This window comes from Ambystoma mexicanum, chromosome 2p (genome assembly GCF_040938575.1).
Source record: "Ambystoma mexicanum isolate Mex_15411 chromosome 2p, UKY_AmexF1_1, whole genome shotgun sequence".
Lineage (NCBI taxonomy): Eukaryota > Metazoa > Chordata > Amphibia > Caudata > Ambystomatidae > Ambystoma > Ambystoma mexicanum.
Genome location: NC_090923.1, coordinates 152,753,437 through 152,777,868, shown reverse-complemented (window position 1 = coordinate 152,777,868; position 24,432 = coordinate 152,753,437). Strand labels below are relative to the sequence as shown.

The 24,432-nt window shown below is 45.0% G+C and overlaps 1 protein-coding gene across 1 annotated transcript in view; it reads left to right on the top strand.

The window, feature by feature from the left end:
- Positions 1 to 24,432, top strand: part of UROC1 (urocanate hydratase 1) — a 482,866-nt gene that overhangs the window by 68,308 nt on the left and 390,126 nt on the right. Inside the window, exon 3 of the mRNA XM_069643013.1 lies at positions 23,185 to 23,278. Within this exon, the coding sequence (XP_069499114.1) occupies positions 23,185 to 23,278 (94 nt within the window). The remainder of the gene's footprint in view (positions 1 to 23,184; positions 23,279 to 24,432) is intronic.

Here is a 24,432-nt window from a genome sequence, read left to right as displayed (position 1 = left end):
TCACGGGAGACTCATGTACGTCAGTCACTTTCTGTGGTATGTAATCTACAGGTGTTATATTAGCCACTTGCTCATGTAATTTCGCAACCCCACCCTTTCCTGATTTGGCTCTTTCCTGGAATTTACCATTTCTGTTTGATTACACTGGACTCTTGAGCGTGACCTATCCTGTGTGTTTTAGGAGAGCTTAGCACCCACTACATAGTTGGGATCTCTAGTCTAATCAGTACATCATGACCCACTGTCAAATGTTCGATATCAAATAGAGCCCAGTAACATGCTAGCAATTGCTTCTCAAATGGACTGTACTTATCACCTGCCTTAGGTAATGTGCGACTCCAAAATCCCAACGAGACTTGCTTATTGTCTTGCTTCTGCCACAGACTCCAGTTAGCATAATTGTCCTGTACAGAGACATGTAACTCTATTTCTCCTACCTTCAAAAGCCACCAATCAAGCACATGTTGCACAGTGTCCTTTGCCAAATCAAATACTCTGCTGCTCTTCGCCCCGTTCATATTTTATTCGTGTCACTTGGTAAAGTGGGGACAAAATGTGCCCTAAACGTGGTATGCTGTATCCAAAATCGAAACAGCCCTCTGAACTGCTGAGCTTGTTTCTATTTCACTGGAGTGGTAAATTCAATTATCTTCTGTTTGACTTTCGGCACTCTCTCGCCTCTCATTATGCCATTCAATTCCCAGAAATCTGTCTCAGCTGGCCCTTGAATCTTCTTGGGGTTACTTTCCCAGCCTTCCTTCAATCCATCAATGATTACTTCCGATTGATTTTTCACACCGCACTCCTCTTTACCCTGAATCAGAATATCATCAATGTAATGTGAGATTTGTATGTTAGGCTAGTGTTCTGCCATGAGCCGGTGGGACTATGCAAGTACCCCATAGGAAATCTTGTGAAGGTATACTGATGCACACCTCAAAAAAAATTGAGAACTGCTCCTGGCACTGTTCGGTACTCTTCAGTAATTGGCACAGAGAAAAATGCATTTGCCAAATCTAGTCCAGCGTACCAGGTTCCCTCAAACTTCTGTGTTCTCAATCAAGTTATTCATATCTGGCACTGCAGGAATTAAAAGGAGTGTAATTATTTAACTCTGTTCCACAGTCATCCTCCAGCTTCCGTCTCCTTTTTTTTTTCTTTTCTTTTTTTTTTTTGGGGCCAGATTTCCTTGTTCCAAGCAGTAGAGACTGGCCTCCATACTCTCTGCTTCTACATATTATTTAATGGTATCTGAAATGTCCTTATGTCCCCGGGAACGCACTATTACTTCATTGACACATGCTTCAATGCCAATGGCACATGCACTGGAGAGATCTTCAATTTGCCTACAATAACTGGTTTACAAGTCGATGCATTCACACCGAATTCATAGGTTTCACCTCCTAACCCTAAAGTCAACACGTCCAAAATGTCGAACCCAACGATGTACTAATACAACTTTATGCCACACTAAACCTATGGGGCATATACCTGGTCACTCTAATTGAGAGAGAATCTCTTTAAAACGTTTCAATCAATTCAGAAAATATAGCCTCTTTTCAATCAAACTTTCAGAAAACATAAACACATACTCCGTAAATGTCTTTTACCCAATGATGTATTCAGGTATTGGGACAATCGGTACTTGATATTTCTGTTTTTTCAGATTGCCTATCGTCATTTCTACTCCTGTCTATACTGCAGGTATCTCTTTTTGACCCTGTTCAGTAATGGTAAAGTGTGGACCTTTTTAAATATTGAAGGATTTCCATGAATCAATGAGGGCCCCAGTGTCCATCAAAACTCCGACCTCTTGAGTGTTCCCAGGTTTCCAAAATATCTTCATATTAACATGAGGTCGTCTGTCCATGTTTATGTGAGCTTATACTGGTCGGGCTTGGCCATAATCCTATTTATATTTAGAATGAGTGTAACCAAACTCGGCTCCAACATTACCCACTGTTTTCCTCAAATAGGAATATGTTGTTTGGTACCAGGAAGAGGTTCCCATGGACCATTCTCCCTGCTCCACCTCAGGAGGCACTGAAGGTGAAGTGTCACCTTTCTGCTTGGACGCCACCTGTCTCTTGACTTGTTTATATCCCTCTTTCCCAGAAAACACTCTTTTTGTACAGCGCCCACATCTCCCTGGTTTCAATACGATCAATTTCTTCCCTTGGCACACCATCTTTAAACCATGGCAAAAAAAAAAAATTTCTGGACACCCAGGAATCTCTATCTTGTCTCCTACTTTCTGTTCTCCTCTTGCTGTGCCCCTCCCTTTCTCGAGGCTTGTCCTCACTCTTTTCCCATTCACCCAGTTTTGACAATTTTTGTATGGCATCTACTAGCATCTACCACTGCATCAGTTGCCTTACCAGTCATGCCTACTAGCAAAGTCATGATGACATCTTTTTATATGCGGGTGTGGCAGTTCTGATGACCATATTTCTCGTTGATACTGACGAAGGCACCACCGCATATGCACTGGCTAATCTACATCAACTGCTGCCTTAATAGCATATTCTCTGATCTTTTGAACAGCCTCTTGGTATGCTTTCTCTTCAGTGGGCCAATCGGTGGTAATAGTTTATTTCCTATTACACCACTGCACTGCTAGGTGCAATAAAGATACTTGCGAAGCCTGCCCATTAGCATCTAGCGGCAGCCCAGCACATAACGCCTCCTGAATATTCGTATCAATGGACAAGTGGGAAAAAAGTGTGGGGAGTCAGTGGAATCGACTAACAATCCTCCAGCTCTACCGTCATACATATGAACCATTGAAGTCCGCATGGGCTCTGAGTAAGTCGAGTAATAATTTCCCCCCTTCCTGTTGAGTGTAATCCTCCAGTGTGATTTAAATCCATAAATCCACAACACCATCCCGTGGATTAGGCGGATGCAGGCCTGCCCTACACCTAGTAGCTGGTTTAGCATTAACCTTCTTCCCATCTTGTTTCAGTGTAGAGTATGCCTTCACTTCCAGGCTGGAATCCATACTCTCAGAAGAGGAACACCAAATATCTACACTCCAGGAATCTAGATTCCAATTTGAATCAGCAGTGGTGATGACAGCAGCCACTTTGAATTTGTCAACATAGCCTCTGTGTTTCCTATATTTATATTTGGCCACCCTAACGCAGTCTCTGCAATTTACTGATACCTAGAGGCATTCCAGATCTTTAATTGCAGCTGTTGCATTAAAGAAGCTTGTGTTCCTGCTGCTAACTCCCGTTCCAAATGCAGGAAATATGCATCAAACTGCCCACTCCTCTGATGTGCCCTACTGTTAGCATGGAGTACGATCCCTGCCCCCTCCCAGTGCTGCTGACTCACTCCCTTTCAGTACTGGGACCTTCTGTAAACAAGACGGCACATCAGCAGGCCCTGCATTGAGCAATGAATCGTTTCATGGAAAGACATCGAAAGACATCTCACTTTTTAAACTAGGAATACGGAAGTGGTGGGTCAGTGGTGTTGACGGTGGAAAACGCTGTGCTGTTCTTTGGATTCCTGAGGACTCGTTGGGGATATTGCCCTTTTTGTTGAAAAACACTGCAAGCTGCTATCTCTGAACATTGGGCACTTAGCCCTTTAAGGATTGCTGGAGGAGGAGCTGCCTTCAGCCTGTGTCACCGCTCTTAAGCACCTACTTGGTGCGCAAGTGGTGTTGATGGTGTTGCCAGGTGGTGACTGGTGAGTAAGACATCCCTCGGAGCTGGCAGCAGGTATTCTTCCTCTTTCCCTGAGTTGAGGAGCTGCACGACCACGAAGATGAGATGCCTAGCGGGTGACCAGACGGAAGATGGGGGCGAGCCGGGAATCAAAATAAGAAATCGGGTGAGACAGTGCCTTACCTCGCTCCCGGCTCTGCCCCCACATCCCTCCTCTTCCTTGACGACTTTAAGCATTGCGCTTAGCCTTCGTGAATAGTGAACATATTACCATTGACAGGGGGAGAAAAGCTGCATCGGCCTCAGTCATTAACATTGAACGTCTCTGACAAAATGGATACCTCTCTCGGAAGTGGGGGGGGGGTGCGATCCTCAGACCTACGCTCTATACCCCCTCCTTGGCCGCATCTGTTAAGGGGAATATAGCGTCTGAACTATTGTCACGCCCCCGGCTTATAGGCTAGTATCGAGGTGCGAAGGAGGTTCCCAATCGAGCCTCTCACCACAATGGGGGAGGTGGTATGGAGGCAGCCGCTCATGCCCCGGAGTTGGAAGTCTTCTGGGAGGTGTTGCCTATAAACAACCCTCCTCAGTTAAAGGAGGCGGAGCAAGTGTCTTCGGGGAGACAATCCCCCTACGATCAATCACAGGGCCAAAGAGTCTTTAGATGAAGCCAATGACATAAACTGCGTACTGCAGACCTTGGTGACCTATGGATCAATGGACGAGGCGCCCGTGGACAGAAACCTCCCTACATTAAACTCTGGGACTCTGCCACTTGTATCAAAGCAGTCTGACAAGGCAGAGCATTTTGAGGAGAATGCGACTGAGATCAGTTTAACATCACTGATCTGCAGGATTAAACTGAAACCAACCCTTGAAGCTAAGAACGTGGAAAAAACTCATAGCTCATTTAAAGAGGACTCCCCAGCGATTTAATCATTCCCTCGCAGGAAGTGAGATATATATGAAAATCGGGTGGGGGAAATGAGTGAGGAGGATGTAGAAATATGGCAATAGGATGACCCCTGGGTTGAAGTAAATGGAGCTCCCCGGCCTCAGTTCTCTAAAGAAATATTAGGGGAAGTTGAAGGACTGTCGGTGGCCTTTCCTAAGGTGGTGCATACGGAAAGGGTCAATAAGGGAAAAGGCTCATCCGTAAAAATGGTTATGGATACAGAAGCTAGAGCGAGGATACCTGTGGAAGGAAGGGTCAAAAGTCAAGGCATGGAAAATGAAAAACTGCGACTGCTAAGCCTATCAAGCCTGCACTCCCAAATCAGGCTTGTGGATACAGAGAAAAGAATGTCAAGTAATACAAGTCTGGCAGACAAACTAATTTAAGATATTTCCAACCTAACAGGGAAAATTGTAACACAAAAAGGAAAGGTTTCTCTTTTATCAAGGAGAGGTTAGCAGCCCTTGATGGGGATGGCCCTTAGATCAATCCAGTGAAAGATTAAAGGTGCTAAACGGGATGGTTTTAAACGCTCCTGTTAATACTCTGGCTTGCATACTAAACTTGGACTCTATTTTAGAGGCAAAGAGCCTGGAAATAAAGAGCACAGATGAAGACTCACTATGGAAAATTAGTGACTTGTGTAGAAAGGCTAGAATGGATGACTTTGTGTACACCCATAATGTGGGGATGGCGTTGTTAAACATTGCGATTGCCCCTTTCCTCAAGTTATATGAGAACATCAATGAATCGCTACAAGAAGTCCATACGTCCATGACGACAAAGGAGCAGTTGAGTGAAATGGATGGCTTCCTGAGAAGGTTTGATTGGAAAATGGACAAGGAATCAGATCTAATGAGCCTATGTCAGAATCGCATAAGTGATTTAGCGAGACAGTAATCGAAAGATTAATTGCTCCTTTATGGAAGCTGTTTTGGCTTGTAAGTGGCTAAGAAAGGCCCACCAGTTAAAATAGCCTGACTCCCTTCCGGTATTAGAGGGCCCCATGGGAAGAATTAAGGGTTTAGGTGTTATGGAAAAGGCGAATAATGAAGACCAGGTCTCGCACAACAAACAGCTGAGGAAGCCACGGGGGGGGGGTCCCCTGGCGCTGGGAAAGGGACTTGGCAATCCCCAACCTGTGAAATAACTTGGAGGTCTGCGTGTGGAATTTGATCTCATCGACTCTGCATTACTTCCAGCTCAGAGGGATACCTTAAAAGCAAGTAATGCGATTTTACAAGACCCTATTATACAAACTAAGATAACATCAGAGAGCTTGAAAGCTATTTCACAGTTGGAGACTGAAAACCAACCTCAAAAGAAATAAAAAAATCAAGCAACAAAACGGAAAGCAATTGGATCTAGATCCTTCTAAGGAATGTAAGAACACCGCCCGGGGAAGAGCTGGCTCATCCTGCAAAAAATCTGAGAAGAGAAATGAAAATAGGAAATATGCTTCATGAAACTACTGTTGGAAATTCCCCTACAATCAGGGTTGAAAGTGAAAACGAAAATTACACTGAAGTTGAGTCAAACGCTTGAATGAGTGACCTCATTGAAATTATAGAAAAAAATAAAGATGATGAAAATTGGGATAACATTAGTGTGTAAGACTGGCAAGAGATAGGTAAACAAATGGAGCTTATTTCATCTAATAAAAGGAGGTCCTCAACTGGAAGAAATCAAAGTAAATCTGTTAAGGAGGGTAAAAAGGCTAATGAGATTAGCAAACACGCTGAAAGGAAACAAATGTCCACTGAAGAGCGAAAGATGGAAGTGATCCTAGGGAGACTGGAAGACAGGAGTGGTCACGTGCAGGCACAAGCTGGACGCCAGCGTGAAGATCCCGTGAGCCGAAATGATACAGAAAGACAAGAGAAACCCTATTGCGCATGGAAACTCACGGGATCAGGTTGCAAAGAAAAACTCAACAAACCTAGAAGTTAAAATTGGAAAGAATATCAAAAGAGGACAAAAGGATGCTTTTTAAATAGGAAAAATGTGATGACCTTGTTTAATCAGTTCTCAACATTGCGGAATATTACATCTGATGATATTGCAATTGTTGAATTTGTAGATGACAGAAGGCCAGATTGGTAATCCTGCATTTGAGATCGCAGAAAATAAGACACAATAAAGAGTCCAAGAGAAGCTGGACACTGTAGGCTTTAGACTAAGTGATCCAGGGACACTTGAGGGGAAAAGAGAAGACAAAAGCCTGCGGCAGAAGCAAGATGGCAAAGAGACAAAAACTACAGAGCCTATCCATAGGTCAAATAATAAATATATAGAGAGGCATCAAACTAAGACCAGGCCAAGTGAAAAGCAACGACCCATGCAGAAAAAAAGTCACAAAAAAGGGAAGAAAATGGTTTATTTAAACCTGTTGATGCCTCAGTCACAAAGTTAAAATTTACTGTAGACAATTCAAGGATAAAGACCAAACAACTTGGAGTGGGGAAATTAGGGTGTGAAAAAGTGGAGGATTGGTCATGGATGGCGAATGCCTTGACCACAAAAAAGAAGCAATAGACTAATGTTGAAGCTGATGGGAATAAAGTATTACTTTCCTCATGAAATACAAGGGGATTCAAACAGCTGTACTCTGGAGAAAGTTATTTCTTGAGAAGGTTCGAACTAATTTGTTTACAAGAGACCTGCATAAGATCTATATGTGAGGGATATAAAGTGTATGTGAACCCTGCTAGAAAAGGACTCCAGGGTAGACCCTGTGCCAGCCTCTTGACTCTGATAAAAAAAATCAACAGTGACCTACATGTGGTGGAACACACCCCAAATCCTTTTGTTCAGCTGTTAAAAGTAAAGAAAATGATGGGAACACATGATATTGGAATACTGTTAATTAATCCATATTGGAGCGCAAATAACAATGATATTAAAGTATATAGGTGACATTACGTAGGCCATCGACAAATCGATGCTGGAAGAAAAGAACCAACTGATCCTCCAATGTGGTGATCTTAATCTCAAACTAATGTATAAAGGAGGTCAGATAAAACCTGACTCTCAGTTGGAAGCAAGCGAGATGAGATGACGATTCTGAACGGATTGACTAAAGGCAATCTCCATGCGGCTGATACATGGTCCTGTAATATGATTAGCGCATGTCTGGACTATTTTGTGGCTTTGAACACTTTAAAATTGATTAACTCCTTTACAGTTAAGAATCAGTCTGCCGGTGACCATGCACTTTTGGAAATTGAATTCCATTGGGAGGCCAGAGGGATGGAGAAGATTACATCCCCACCATTGGAAGTAACTTGGGGATGCAATAGATTAAGAATCAAACCCCAGGCTATTCCAAGAATAGAGGACAAATTTAATATTCATGTGAAAGGAGATCCAGACGAAGTAGATTATAGGTGGCTACTAAAATTCGAAGTGAACAGCGATGTAATCAAAACAATTTTATAAGGAGACGCACGTACAACCAAGAGCTAGTTGCTGAAAGGAAACCATATTGAGCGCAACTGCTTTGACTTTGTCAAAGCTCTCTTTTGGATAAAGACAAACTTATAAGGAAATGTAAACAATCCTGGAAAAATTTGCTGAGATCTTCGAGTGCCCAGTGGGCCCAGGGTGATGCAGAGCAAATGTTGGCGGCAATCGGGACAGGAAATGTGAGAAGCCTCTAGGAGATAATAAACCGGGGTGATGACCTCCAATCCGCATTAGTTACCAACCAAGTCTCGGCTGAGGTTAAAAATTACACAACTCTATTTCAGCAGAGTTTAGTGGCTGAAAACAGCTAAAGGAAAGCGGCACTAAACCCCTGGCACATTGAATTTGATCGCGAGGATATATCTGAGGATTAAAAAAATTGAGCTTCTCAAGGGCAGCCGGTCCTAACAGCATATCGAATCATATGCTGAAAGCAAACTGTGAACCCTGAACAGATTTAATATTATCACTATTTCAACAGATCATGACAACTAGAACAATACCACAATCTTGGAAGGAGGCCGGTATGGTGCCTATCTTTAAGAAAGGCGACCGCAGTAACCCTCAGAATTATAGGCCTAGTGCCCTATTGGACTCTATAGGCAAGCTATTTTCCTGCATTCTCTTGCAGGATTTGAAGAGCTGCGCCTCAAAATCTGGAATTATGGACAAAAGGCAACTAACTAGCTTTTATAAATTGGGTAGGCCCCTCCTTGAAGCCATTTCTTCTGAACATACTAAAACTATGTGCACTTGAAACGAAAAGCAACATCTACCTAGGCTTTGTGGATTTAGAGCAGGACTTTGATGGGATCAGCAGAGACCTCCTCTGGACCAAGCTCAGAAAATGGCGCTGTCCGGATGATCTACTGGAAGCCATCCAAGCTTTATATATGGACGCATCAATTCAAACGTCTAAGGGGGGATGCACTACAGAGAGGATTCTGTCCTTTAAGGGCATTAAACAAGGCTATGGTCTGGCTCTGTTCTTATTTGCCCTATACCGGCATCCTAGATGAAAATACAAGCTTTCCTGCCTACGTTTGAAGGGGGAGAGATACCCTGGATCCTATAGGCGGATGATGTGGTATTTTTATAGATCTAACAGCTATAGGCCTCCAAAGACGAATCACTGAATTCAACAATTATCTAGATGAACAGCAAGAAGATAAATGTAAAGAAATCGATGATTCTAATTATGAAATCAGCCCGGGGAAAGCAAACTTAGAAGAAGTACTTTAGTTGGTCAATCAAGCATCAAAATTTGGATATAGTTGAATAAATAATTGTCCCGGGAGGATAGCTTAACGCAACGTGCGTGCCTTGGAAGCAAAACTACACGAAGCAACACATGTTCGATCCCCGGGTCAGCGCTTAGAAACATAAGCGCGTTATAAATATGCAACTAAGAGAAAAAAACAATTACGCAACTACAAAAAACAAACCATTCCTGTAACAGCGCCTCGATGCCTGCGGGCTGTGTGAGCGCTTTAAAAATGTAAAATTAATAATAATTTATCTTGGAGTGCGAATCAATAAAAACATTAATGAACAGGGCCAATATTGCCTAATCAGAGGGAGACTACTGAAACTCAAAAACCAGGGCAGAGCCCTCCATCAGCGATATGGTGCTTACTCGATGACTCCAATATTATCTTTCTATAAACCAAAGGTAATGGCAGTTTTGACCTATGGCGCAGAGGCACTGCTAAACCTTCCTTAGGAAACATGGGGAACTTGCAAAGCCTTTTTTGGCAGAATAAACTTAGGCAACCAAACTGCCTGGCTATATCAACAATAAGGCATGAGCTTAGACTGCAATCCCTTGCATCGACAGTTTTGTGGAAGACCATCTCCCTGTATAGAAAATGTATTCTGCACTCACCTGCAATACCTTTTGAGATCTTGACATCTTGAAATACTGATGTAACAAAGGTTGATAAAAATCGAAATGCAAGGTAGTGCTAACGTTCTATAACATTGACCCGGAGACACTAAAGGGAAACCCGAAGAGGCAAAAAGATCCCTTCAAGAAAAGGATTGGGATGAAACCCTATCACTAAAGACAAAACCATCTCTGCCATAACATCATATGGGAATGAAAAACTTTGAATGATCCTCCTTCTTACATGAGACGATTTCCATCATCTCATTATAGAGCTGTACTGATGCGATGCAGGCTTAGGGCCTCATTACACGGTAGGCGGTAACCATGGCGCTATTAGCGCCATGGTTGCCGCCGGTATTTTACCGTGTCCACCTTGGTGGATGGCGGTATTACCGCCCTACTCCAAGGTGAGCGGGAGTGGTAATTCCCCATTCACCAAGGCACTTCCCCATTCGCATTTTTGCCGCCATAGGGCATAATGGGAATGGGGGGAAGGCGCTAATTACGGTACCGCAAATTGCGGTACCGTAATTAGCTCCAAGGTCCCTTTGCGGCACCCTACTTTAACGGCTGGTAAAACCAGCTGTTAAGGTCGGGTCCCGCAAAGGAACTCGTAGTAAGGCGGTAAGGGTTTACCGGTACCAGTGCCCTTACCGCCTACCGTGTAATGAGGCCCTTAACCTTTTGCCAACAAGGGAGGTGTAGTTATTAAGAAAACAGATCAAAGTCCAAGATGCTAGCTGCCAGTTTTGTAGAGATCCTGCAACCGTGGAGACTATTAGACCTTTGATGCTGTCCTGTCAAACTAAGAGAACAAAGAGAAAAACAATGGGTGGATATGTGTGTTTATTTAACCCTAATAGAGAGGAGCAATACTGGGAAAGACTGACGGGTGACAAAATCGGTCGGACAATAGACGCCCTCAAATTTGTGGAACTCCTATTCCCAACCAGATCTGGACATTCCTCAAGAGTGAGATGAGACTTTGATAATTGTGTTGGATGTATGGATCCATGTTAAAGGTTGAAATTTGTTTAATCAATAAAACATAAAAAAATAAATACTGAAACTTCACACTAATCTACATACAATGAACAAATCACTGCAGCTACCTCCAAACAATCGCATGCAATTGAACAGCACAGAGCAGCGGCTTCGTGATGCCAATTTGTTTTGCTCTCCAAAAATAAGTGCACAGATGTCTTATTATTTTCCCCCATTACACAAAGAAGGCAGTGTACTATTGGAACGCAAGAACTCATTCACACTCCGCTTATAAAACAGGCTCTTATGACCGCTTATTAACTCAAATAAATGCAACAGAATAAAATGCAGAATTAAGAAAACGGATTACTTCACCATTGGCCTAGTTGCACCTCATTTCATCCCTGCCAAGAACTTCAATGGACAGCTTCCCAAACCAGGCTTGGCATTGAGAGACAGCACAATGGGACATAACTGGATTAGATGCTTCCACCTTCTCTCGGTTCGGCTGAAGCTGTGTGTCTCTCTCTGCCAGTCTCGTCCGGTAAAACTTGCACAACTAGAGAACAGTACGTTTCCAGAAAGGTCACCTGCTGATAGCACCCCACACACTTGACCGATGTACTTTGTGGCATGCCGTTACAAGAAAAAACAGTTTTCTGCTCCTGTAAAATTCAAAACAAACCTTGACCTGCCTGGGCAAAAACAAAATGTTTTTCTACTGATTCAGAAAATGCAGACGGTATTCTGAAATGAGGCCTTCGCTGAAGCTTGGAATCAAATGTCCAATGCTGCACCTAGAATGCATTTCACACAGACTCAATGTTTGAGTCAGATACGTTTTCTTTAATGCATTACAGGTGCATACACCAACACTAGAGCTCCTAACGCTGTTAAACAAACATTGGCAAAGCCAACCGTTTTTGGCTTTTATGTAGGCATAAGAGTGACATTTTCCAGGCACTGCCATGATGGTACTATTGGACATAAGATAGCAACAATTGCAAATGTTAGCACCTGGGTATGGTATGACCATACATGCGAGAGCCCAAATGATTGACTTTGCCACTGCTAGTTATTAACAGGAATTCACTGGAAGGAACCGATGCAAGGACACGCATGTTCATTATAAATCATGTGCCTTAGGGCACACTTCGCTGAGACATTTATATTCTAACAGGATCTGGTCTATAGTTGCAAAAACGCCATTACCTTACAGGAGTCTGCTTAGATATAACATGGGTGGGGGCGTGGCTCGGAGCCGCCGCAGACGGCATGGCTTCTTAAGAGCTCCTGGCTGGCCCAATGCGCCGCACCTCATCACACCGTTCCGAGGCCCCGTTGGGTACCGAAATCCGTACAGATGGTGTCAGAAGCTCCCCTGCAGCTATCGACCGACTGGGCTCCCATACTGAGGCCAATTTCTCAGGTTATTTGACTCATTACTCCTGCGGAGCCCACCAGTCCCCAAGATGGCCACCGCGCTATGCAGCACGGAGGAGCCGCAATGAGGAAATCTAACGAGCATTGCTGAAAGACAACTACTGCCGCCGATTATCCAGCACTCTCTCCTAGAGTAGCGGACATGTCAACCTCTCAGACCTAGCAGACATCCCTCCTCCCAACATCATTCGGCCAGAGGCTCTCCTCCAGGGGACCGCAAAGGTATGCAGAATCGGAAGCACGGACCTGCGGAGATGATAGTCGCAGTACCGCCGCCTCCTTCCTGGGGCCGAAGATCCAACCCCCGGCCTGCACCCGGCGGGGAATCCCTGCACAGCCTCTGGGAGCGCCATGGGGATCAGCCGAGTTGCGCGCGAGGACTTGCAGGGAGCCCCGCAAACCAGGACTATCATCGAGCCCCTCCTACCTGATTGCAGGAGGCTTCTGCCCTACGCGGAGTAGCACTCTGGGGCTGGAAGCGACACACGCACCTCAGCTACCCCGGTCACTTCAGTGTGAACCCAGCACACACACGCTCATCATCCGGAGTAAGTTGCATCTGAACACACCATCTGGGGGACAACTTGGCGAATCTTGCGCCCACCCACTTAGTCACCCGCAACGTGAGCGCTGAGGAATCCACATCCTCAAAGCTGTAACCCTGAGGGGGGACCCTCCCGGAGTAGAGGAACCACACAGCACCTGCCACTGGCAATCGCCAGAATCCACATCACATCAGCTCCAGGGATATGAGGTGAGGAGTCTGGTGGGGAATGTAGCCGGTACTGACTCATGTGGGTCCCCGGAGTCGGTACCGGCAAGCAAATTGGCCCCAGTACCAAGTGACAATTGACAGCAGATCCCGTTTGGCCTTGAACCCACGCCAACATATCATCCCCACAACCCAATCACCTCACCACTACCCAAGAATCACCAAGGAGCATACCGTGATGCGCCTTAGCCCGCAATAGCCATACTGAGTGGGTGGAAGATCAGCACCAGTCCCTGAGCAACCAGGCACATGAAGGAGAAGCAGATATAATAAACAGAAGCTAAGCCATATAGATTCACTGTCAACAAAATGTCTAAAAGAGGGAAGACAGCCAAACAGACATTGCCACCCTCATGGCTAACTCAGCCACTGAAAGGTCTAGAAGGATGGATCCGCCGGAGGACTCCAGCAAGAATAGTACTCCCACATCGGCTGTTCCAGAGCTCATCCCATCACAAGTAGCCACTAAAGCCGATCTTCAAGACCTATTGTCGGCACTTACTAGGGAAATCCAAAAAAAGCACTGAAGTTACTAAGAAAATCAACTCCTTGGACAAAAGGGTGGGGGAAGTAGAACACCGAACTACCGAACTAGAATCCGAGGTCTGCGACCAAAGATTCGAAAATGAACACAAGGACAGAATAACACCCTGGAAGCAAAACAGGGTACTTAGAAAACCGATCACGAAGGAACAACATCCAGGTTTGAGGAGTCCATCTATTCCAGAAGCAGACCTGAAATCCAATATATCGGGGCTCTTTCGATTCATAATCACACTACCGGACAACTCACCCCTAGAGTTAGACCAGGTGCACAGAACGATTCAGAGGAAAACATCTACGTTCTCCCCCAGATGTTCTGGCGAGGATACATTTTCAAATAAAGGAGGATCTAATGCGTGAAGCAAGGCAAATGTGCCAAATTACCTTACAGGGATCTACAATTTCATTATACCATACCTGGCAAACTCAACTCTCCAAAAACAGAAAATTATGCTGCCACTAACAGTGTGGTTACGTGAAAAGAAAATCCCATACTACTGGGGGTTCTCCACTTCAGTAAGATTCATATGGGATGGATCCCAGAGACCAATTCAATCGATGAAGGAAGAGGAGAAACTTATGGGCCAGAGGAGAGCAGAAGGGGATTCTGAATCCGAAGAAACAAACCGCCCTCGCCAGGACAAATCTCTGGGGGGAGAATGGACAAAAACCAGCAGCGCAGACTCCCGGGTCCCCCTAAGAAAGACAGCAACATGGGATGAGTACCCTTCAACAGCGCCAGGGATCTCTGGCTCTCTCTCAATCCTCAAACAGCAGTCACTCTGGATCGACAACGATACAACCTCTGAGAGAGAAAGTTACACACCAGCATTTGAACAAAGCGAGAGCAATGACTAAGCTCCACCAAATTTCATTTCGGCGGTCCAGTTGGCCAACATCAAGCGCATTGGTGCCACCAGTTTCCCAGTGGCAGTAGGACGACGTTTCTCCTACCAGCTGAACATTGGGAGGGGGAGGCGGGAGGAGGGGAAGGGGTTTTAAAAGGACAAATCTAAAGTCTAGGACTTTAATCATCTCAAGTTATGTCCTTTCGTACAGCATTACAACATGCAATAACAAGAAAAATACCATTTCAACACAACCACAGAGCCCGCTTAACAATTTCACAGATCCAGGTGGGGGACGAAATATGAGCCATACTCAACACAAAAGAGCAGGTGATGGCTGATACAAACGAAATAAGAATCCTATCCTGGAACATCCAAGGGATGAACTCGCCAAGAAAGCGCAGATCAGTGGAACACCAGCTGTATCAATTATCCAGAGACATTGTGCTACTCCAAAAAACCCATCTACTACAAGAAGACTAACTCCGCATTAGATTTAAGAGATATAAGAAAGCCTATTTCGCCGCAGCAGGGAAGAAAAGGGGGGTAGCGATATTATTAAGCGACAAAGTCCCGCTATCAAAGATCACAGTAAGAAGAGATCCAGAGGGCCGCTTTCTCTTACTTAAAGACCTCTTCGAAGAGCGTCCCATCACAATTGTCACAATCTAGAGTCCCAACACATCTCAAACTAGCTTCATTGCAGACCTTCTTCCAACCATTTTAGCTTTTCGCGAAGGCCACCCCCCACAAACGCAGACTTCACACAGGCTCTATCCCTAGCTAAACTGTTCAGAGAAACGGAGACGGTTGATGCCTGGAGACTGTTTAATGACAAGACTACACGCACTACTCCAATGTTCACAAGGGATACTCAAGAATAGACTTTATTCTAATCTCCGGAGTGTTGTTCACATGCTTAAACGACACCGAAATTCATACCTGCATGATCTCCGATCACGCTCCAGTCTCTGTGAATCTAGCCATATCAGGCCAAAGAAACCCTATTCAGAGGTATTGGAAATTAAGCGACTCCCTATTACTAGATGAAAACATCAGAACACAAGTGGAGGACACAATCAACTACTTCAAAGAGAACACTACGGAGACCTCGCCTATCAACGTCATCTGGGACGCAATGAAGGCTGTAGTCAGAGGCTCGTTGATTGGGGCAGGAGCGGAACAGAGAAGAATATCAAACATTGCAACAACTAAGCTGGAAAAAGAAGTGGTCCAACTAGAAACGGAATTGAAAGCACACTACACCAGAAAAGTAGAGAGATCCCTGAGAGAGGCTAAAATGGCTCTAGAAATGCATTGTGCCGACCGAACAGCCAAATCATTAGCATATGCAAAACAGTTCTATTACAACAAAGGGAACAAAGCAAATAAAATATTAGCGCAGAAGCTAAAAAAGATCCACGGCCGAAACAACATTCTTAAGCTACGAGGTGAAGATGGGAAGCTGCACTACTGCGAGATAGATAAAATCAATGAACTGATGAGGCATCATAAATCTATAATGTCCGGAGAGCCCATGGTTCTAGACAAGCTGCCGGAATACCTGAGTGCTATATCCCCCCCCAAAGCCCAACCCAGCTGGAATCCCTGGAAGCCCCCATCAATATTAAAGAAATTATCGAATCAATCAAAACCCTCAAATCCACCGCTCCTGGACCAGATGGCCTCTCCGCAAACTTTTACAAAAAATATGCCAGAATTTTAGCACCCCAGTTGGCCATCTTATTTAACTCCTTCCTGTCCGCAAGATCGGTCACTAGATTAATGGCCGAGTTGATCAGTCCTGCTACATAAGCCCAGGATGGATCCCGAATTACCTGACTCTTACCGCCCGATATCACTCCTGAACAATGACAGCAAAATCTTCGCCAAAGTACTAGCCAGAAGACTGCGGACTGTCCTCCCATTCTTAATTAACCAAGATCAAACGGGATTTATTCCGGGAAGAGGGACCCACGACAACATTTGACGAACAATAAATATAATTGAAAGCACCCACAAAATGAAGGTAGGGATGGCCGTGATCTCATTAGATGCCCACAAAGCCTTCGACCGGGTAGACTGGGGATACATTCAAGCGGTTCTCATACATTTTTGCTTTGGGCCCAACTTTACCGCTTTGGTGATGGCTAATTATCAAGTTCCCACGACGCAACTGTGGGTCAATGGCACCAGGTCAGGACATATACACATACATTTATCTAGGGGCACCAGACAGGGTTGCCCACTCTCACCCCTGGTTTTCACCTTGTCTATGGAGCCCTTTGCTGCCAGAATTAGACAGAATGGGAGGATAAAGGGGATAACGGTGGGAGACCAAGAATACAAAATTGCGTTATACGCAGATGTATTAATCACAGCATCAAATTTAGCAACATCCCTGGGAGTACTATGGGAGGAAATCATGGGAATTCGGGGCCCTATCAGGATTCAGGGTGAACATATCCAAGTCCTCAGCCTTGGCCATCAATCTCTCCACACAAGAAAGAGATTCCCTATCCCCCATGTCGCCAATCCCATGGGCTGAGGGTGCAATCAAATATCTCTGGGTCCAAATCACAAAAGACCCAACACGGTTGTACTCGAGCAACATTGCGCAGTTAATCCGTGACCTGCAAAACGACCTTAAAAGGTGGAAACAGCATGAAATCTCTTGGTTCAGGCAAATAACTGCCATCAAAATGAACCTGATTCCCAGATAGCTGTACCACTGCGCAGCACTACCAATACATATCCCGGGCCCAGCCCTAAAAGCTCTACTAAAGAAAATACTAGAATTTGTATGGGGAGGGAAAAAAAAACGAATTAACAAACAAATTATGCTGAGGGAGAAAACACAAGGGGGGCTGGGAGTGCCAGACATGGCTAGATGCACCCTAGCCGCTCAATTATCACACGCATTCTCCTGGGTGCAAGAAACAGACCCCCCGAAATGGAAACAAATAGAAGAATTCTGGTGTCCGGTCCCGTTATCTGATCTCCCACACCTACCAAACATAAAGCCACAGGCAAATAGCGGTCCCCTATCAGCCACGACTGTCACGGTCCATTGCTGGAATGCTGCAGCTCGGAAATGGGGCATACGTAGCGCCTTGGGACCCCTGACCCCTGTCTGGAATAATCCTGACTTCTCACCAGGAAGACCCCCGCTGGACTTTCAAGCCTGGATAGAGGGTGGGCTGGGTAAAACTAGCGACTTTTTAGAAGAGGGCTCCCCCGTCACGTTCGAGAGGTGCAAAATAAAATTTGGAGTGGTGAAACGGGAAAGATTCCGCTATACCCAAATCAGGCACTGGATGTCCCACAGGATAACCCGAGAAAAATGCTCTAGAGAACTGACAGAGCTGGAGCTCTCTTAAACAACACCAACCAGTAGGGGTAGGACCTCGATCATCTACCGCCTCCTAGACAGGTCAGACCCCGCAAAAAAAGTAAGAAATATAATAGAGTGGGAAAAGGACCTAGGGCGAGAAATAGAGGGGGAAGAATGGGGAAAAATATGGGCCAGATTGCACAAAAGCTCGCAATGCATCACAAACAGGGAAGGGGGATATAAACTTTGCTATAGATACTATATCACCCCAACCCAAATTCACAAGGCCAACCCGGATATCCCTGGAACCTACTGGCGTGGTTGCCCAGTCCCCGGATCATTAATTCACATGCGTTGGTCCTGTCCAAAGGCAGAGGAATATTGGAGAGAAATTTTAAAACGCATTAAAGAAATTTCAGGTCTCTCCATACATTGGGACCCAGGAATTGTCCTGTTGGGCGAAACAGGAAACGGTGCAGTTCCAATCTCATGGCAAATACCCCGCCTATGCACGCACCTACTGCTAGTGGCAAAAATCTCAATGGCCCGATTGTGGAAAGACGAAAGCGGCCCTTCGATAGCTCTATGGTGGTCCAAATGTTGGGACAAAGCAATAGCCGAGAAAATCACTGCAATACGAGCATGTTCCCTGAACAGAACCCTGAACATATGGGACCCATTTATGGACCATGCGGCTAAATTCCCAGCCCTCACAAAGAGACTCCCACTCACCAGATGGCTCCAATGAAGCCCACTTTATTGAACGCTGGACCTCACTCAAAACATGTCAAAGACAAGGTTCACACCCGTTTATGCACAATATGGACCATCGACAATGGCAATAAGTCCAGCAATGGTCCCCTCAACCCACAAACATTTCGAGAGACAGTCCACCGTGATACAACTCATAATTATTGCATTGTTGTAATTGTTATATTGCTTTGAAAAAACCAATAAAATGTTATGAAAAAGAAATAACATGGGTTTTCCTTTTAAAAGCACAGTATTAGCTCAGAGATCCTGAGAAGAGTGGGTGCTTTTAGATGGGGAAAGTTGCTCTTCCCCAAAAAGTTTGAAATAATAATTATCATGCTTTTCAGGTAATGAGTTGGGCATAAATAAAACATTGACGTTTTGGATACAGTTTATTTGAGGAGAAACAAAGTGATAGGCACTTAATAAATGTCTGTATGTAAGTAGATTCACTAAATAAAATGTAATGTCGTATAATAGGCCCAGCCGGTTTAAAGCTACTCATGAGGGTTCATAAATCAAAACTTGCTTGTCCTCAAACATGTCTTGATCGGCAATATCTGAGGTGGGGCATCTGCCTTGTATTGTACATAAATGTAATCGGATTATTTTAAAACTCTCACACTGCCATATGTCGGAAGAGTAGCATAAGAAAGTCAGATGAAACTGTTGGCTTGTTTTAGCAGGACTTGTGCAAGGCACCGCTATAAATCAACTGGTTGCAGGAACTCTAGATTAAGATGTTTTTAGTACACCAGTAGCGCATTTTACAGCTGCAAATAAGCCATTGATCTTTAGCAGGTGGCTTAGTAACAGTACTGGCAGCCTAAAGTTTGATGCCTTAACGAGATCCCGGGAGTGGGGGGGTGGGCTATTGGTGGGAAGGGGCAGATACTCTGTGGAAATAGCTATAGGAATTAGTATGGCTATGGGCAGTCAATGGGTGTGTAAATAACCAAACGCATGCAAACTGTCTGTCCAGCCACACAACCAATCTTCCTTCTAGCTGTGCTACAATGCAATAGGTTCCACCTTCTCGCCAAAACTAAATGTGCAGCGTTCGCCAGCAGATGGAAGTCTGTTATACCACTAGCAGAGTTTCACCGTCCGACTATTTTGGGCAATATACAGCTGCAGTGCCAGCTCACAGACCAGTTTGGCAACCTTCTCCAACGGATAGACCAGGTAATGGTGCAGACTTCCAGGTTCATTTGGTAGCAAACTCTATCAGTCCGGAGTGGCCACTTTTTCGAAAATATTTAGTGGCCACCCAACCACAGGTGTTATTCTATTTCCAACATTCCTGTGCTGCTTTTGTGGAAGAAAATTGTTCTGTGGGTTTCGGTCAGGAATCCAGACCTTTCAGGCATCTGGTCTCTGCTGCCCATGCTCTACAGAGGCAGGGGGACAAAGCCATGAGACTATCTGGCTACACAGGGTTTCCTTCACCTAGGTTCAGCTTGTGAACTCCTGCTAACTATAAAGTGAGGTGTGGGGGCAACCTCTATTGCACACCTCTGGATACAGCAAGCAGACTGTCGTAAGGTAAATCTGCCACCAATCAATCGATTCACAGCTACGAACACAGCATTTTTCAGGGTAGTCCAACCATGAGGCTAGGTCTTCCCTCATGGTTGGACAGAAGCTGCATCATGAATATGGCCATAGATGGTTACTTCCCCCAGGGAAATTGATTGGAAAGAAGTCAGGAAATGTAAATGGAACATGGCCTCACGCTCTCCCATAGACTAACTGTACATTTCTAGGAAGGGATGGACTACGGACGATAATGGTTTGGCTTTTTTTGTTACTTGTGAAGGGAATGCTTTGAATATGTGGTAGACCCTACTCTTGGGGCTCTACGGAGGATTTCCATGATTCCCCTCAGGATTTAACATGCAGGCTGGGGTTGATGGAAGAGGGGTCCAAACATCTGTACAGCCAACTTCTGCCAACCCCTACTCTACATGTTACGTTTCTGTTGCTCTGACAGAAAATAATGATAAAAACCTGCACGCAAAGAAATGTGAGCAGACTCGGGACTGCTGCTAAAGACCAGCATAGTAGCGGCCACATACCCTCCCCTGACCCCCAATAATCTCTATGCACGGAGTCTGTTGTAGAGAAACCTCTGTTTTTCTAGACTAAAGTGAGAGGGCTGATGTAATTGAATATCTCCTGCTTTACAATTGTTTAATTTGAGAAGGTGGAGTACCTTTGCTTTGTCTCATGGTTCATGTTTGGCCCACTCTAATATTTGGCCAAGCGCTATAGTTTCACGAACCCTGACTTTGATAGAGACTTGTGTCCCATGTAGTGAAGCCGTTTTGGAGCACTGTGATCACTCGCTGGCAGAACGTGTCCCAACACATATAATTAGTGAAACCTTACCAGCAGCATTTTATCACCTGGAGTATTGCAGATACCCTTTCTGAGAGACCCCTACCAGAGCTTTGTGTGCACTCCTCTGTGTGCACAAGGGGTACCTAGTTCTACATTGGAATACCTCCCCTAGATGATTTCACCAGGTGATTTCATTGGTGCGTATATACCACTGCAGTGGCGGCCCACTACAATGGGTGGAGTGGGCGCCTCAGCAGCAGGCCACCTTGCATGAGTGATGGGCAACACACTCCCCGACTGGCCGCTGAGGGATCTCATTACGGTGACAGCGTAAATGTGCTACCCACGAGGAGAGCAGGTCTCTGTCAGTGTATTCATGTTTGCGGAGACCCATGGTGTGAACACGCTGACTGACCGCCGCCGCCTCTCCTGTCAGGCAGCATGTCTGCGTCCTGAGAGGAGGGCCAACCGGTCCTCCCCATAGCTGCACGGGAACATGTGTGGCTGCATTCATGGAAGAGAAGTGTTTTTCTTTTTTTCTTTTTAATGCAATGTGTATGGATTGTATGTTGGTTGTGTGTGAATTTGCTGGTAGAACTGTGGAGTGTCAACCACTCTGCCGGGCCCTTATGTTTAGGGGCAGGGGCAGGGACTGCTTTGGGCATGGCCTTCGTTTTTGCCTTACCCTTGATGCACACAGTACTTAATGTGGAGGGAGGTCATGCTGAGGCTGTTGTGGTTTATAGTACACACTGCTGCCATTTTCATGGTTTCCAGGCACTCTGGTTCATCTGGAAGAGAGTGTGGTTTTGGTTATTTGAGAGGAGAGGGACATACAAGCTTGTGCTTTTGTATTGAGGTTGCAGATCAGAGGTACCCTGAGCTCTTGTGTAATTGTAAGCTTTCTAGCTGTGAAATGTAGGGGCCATCAAAGGCTTTGTGTCCATAGCAGTGTCCCTGTAGTATGGGTGTCTGTTGGGCAGGGGCTGAATTGAAGGCATATTTGGAGGTGTAAGGTTGAAATTTAAGTGTCTGTGGAGAAGACCCTATTTTGTTCGTTGTTTAAATCCTTGTGCAAGTGTCTTCTTTGCATTTATGTGATGAGTAAGCGGGAGGAAATTGAGTTGGTAAAAAGGTGGGATGTGTTCTTTTGGGACATGGGGGTTTCAAATGATTGCTCGTACTCTAGGCTGCGTTATGGGGAGAGGTATTTGGCTTTAATCGTTGCTGTGAAGATGTTCTGTGTTTAGGTTTAGCTATTCAGGGTAGACGTTCTCTCAGGGATTTTGCACTACCTAGAAGTGATCTTTAATAGTTTGTTTCCTCAGTGCCATTGGTGTTGTAGGCTAGAGGTCCGTGGGGTAGATGGGGTGAGAGGGTACGAGAGTGGTGGTTGTGTTTATGCATGAAAGTGAAACTATTGAGAGGTGGTTTTCTTCACTGATTCATGGGTGTAGTTTAAACCTGGTCTGTAAAGCATTGAAGAGCCAGGCTTTTAGACTTTTCCTGAATTACAGGAGGGGATTTGCTTGCTTGTGAGTTCCAGTGTTTGACCACCATTGTGGAGAAGGTGCTGCCTCAGTGTCTCCCTGCAAAATCTTCTGGTTTCTAATAGTATGTCAATTCTTTATCTTGGGTCTCGGTTGGTTGGTAGAGAGAGATTGTTTTGGAGGAATTCTGCTCCTTGCATCACCCACAGACCACTTGGAGGTCAGAGGGTCTTAAACGGGGTCCTTTTTCTTTTCTTGGTGGTCACTGGAGTGTTCCGTGAACTGTTGTGTTCACCCCTGTGAGTCTGAGCCGGATTCTGGCTACTGTGTCTTGGATCATTTGAAGTTCCATTTGTCAGGTGGTGCAGCATACCTAGGTAAATGCTGTTTATAGTACATGTTTGGAAAAATCGGAGGGATGATGACTAGCCATTTTTTTTCAAAGACTGAGGGCATAATCCGTTAGATAGAGAAAAGATGGATGAAGCACTTCTTGACTGTTGCTTTGACTTCAATGCCAATGCTTGAATTCCTAAGTCCCCCGACCGCTCTCACTCCCCCCCCCCCCCCGCACCACCTTCACCCCTCACTGTCCCCCATTACCTCTTGTCTCAATTCACCCTGCAGACTTGGAACAACTTGTGGATCGATAATGAGCTCTGATTCTTTTTATTTTTATTTTCCAGAGCTTATCCCATCCAGCAGTACCCCTGCAGGACCAAGCAAGCGGCTGCAATAATGCACATGATCATGAACAACCTGGACCCGGCTGTGGCTCAGGTAGTGTGCGCACTTACAGGCAAATGTGTGATGTAACTGGGTGTTCTACAGCGCTCCCATATTGGTGGGCTTTTGCTAGCCACATAAGCTGAATGGTTTATAAATGGCAGATCCTCCAAACTGATCCACCAACTAAATGCAACAGAGTATGCTGTGTATATATACAAACAATAGGTGAGCCCCGGTGTGCACGCGTGGGCAGTGTACACATTCAAAACAAGGAACCTAAAAAGGTACCCATGCCTATAACAGTCCTTAATTCTGTCAATTATTTAGGTTAAATCTCCATATTATAAGGTGTGTGCTTTCAAAGAAAGTCACAGGAGCAACAAAACCAAAGAAAAGTCCTAGGAGTACATGAAATAAATGTATTATACAAATAACACATTATTTTAGAATTTCAGAATGCTTTTTACACAGGTTTAAAAGACATAACAAAAAATGAAAGGGAAACATGAAACATAACATTCATCATGTGTACATTGTGATTTCATCAGGAAAATGAAATGGGATATTTTGTAGAATACCAATTAATGAAAGAACGGGAGCCCAACAGCAAAACAATTGTACCTGTGGGCTAGATATAACCGGGGTATGTGTTAAAAAAAAAAAAAAAAAATACCCTGGTTTAGACAGAGGAAAATCATTCAATCAACTTAGGTCATATGGTTGTCTTGCCATATAATTTACTGCCAACGTGTATGAAAGATCGAAGAATTGTTCCCAAAGTACTTCCAGAAGGGAGGGGCACAAAGCGCATGGAAAACACGTTTTGGCGAGCCTAAACAGGCTTGTAGTGGTTGGAGCCTTCCTCAGGGCAGAATTAATGTGGTGTGATGATTGATTAATCCCCTTTATATGTATAGAGGGCAGGGGAATTCCCTGGGGCTGCTATCCCCGTGTCTCAAGACTCTTATACTGCAAGTAAAACCAGCCGGGGGGACGGAGTCAGGGCTGAAACTTCTGCTTGCTGTGCTGGAAAACCAGCAACTGGGAGCATGATTTCAATCGGTGCTGGGTAGAGAGGTTGTGAAAAACATTGGTCCGTCCGGGAAGAACTGATGTGGCATGGTCATAATGCTGCAGCACAAAGGTTGCTTGCGTGCCTAGCCGGAATGTCAAAGGCTGAAGGGTACCACGATAACAGAGAATGC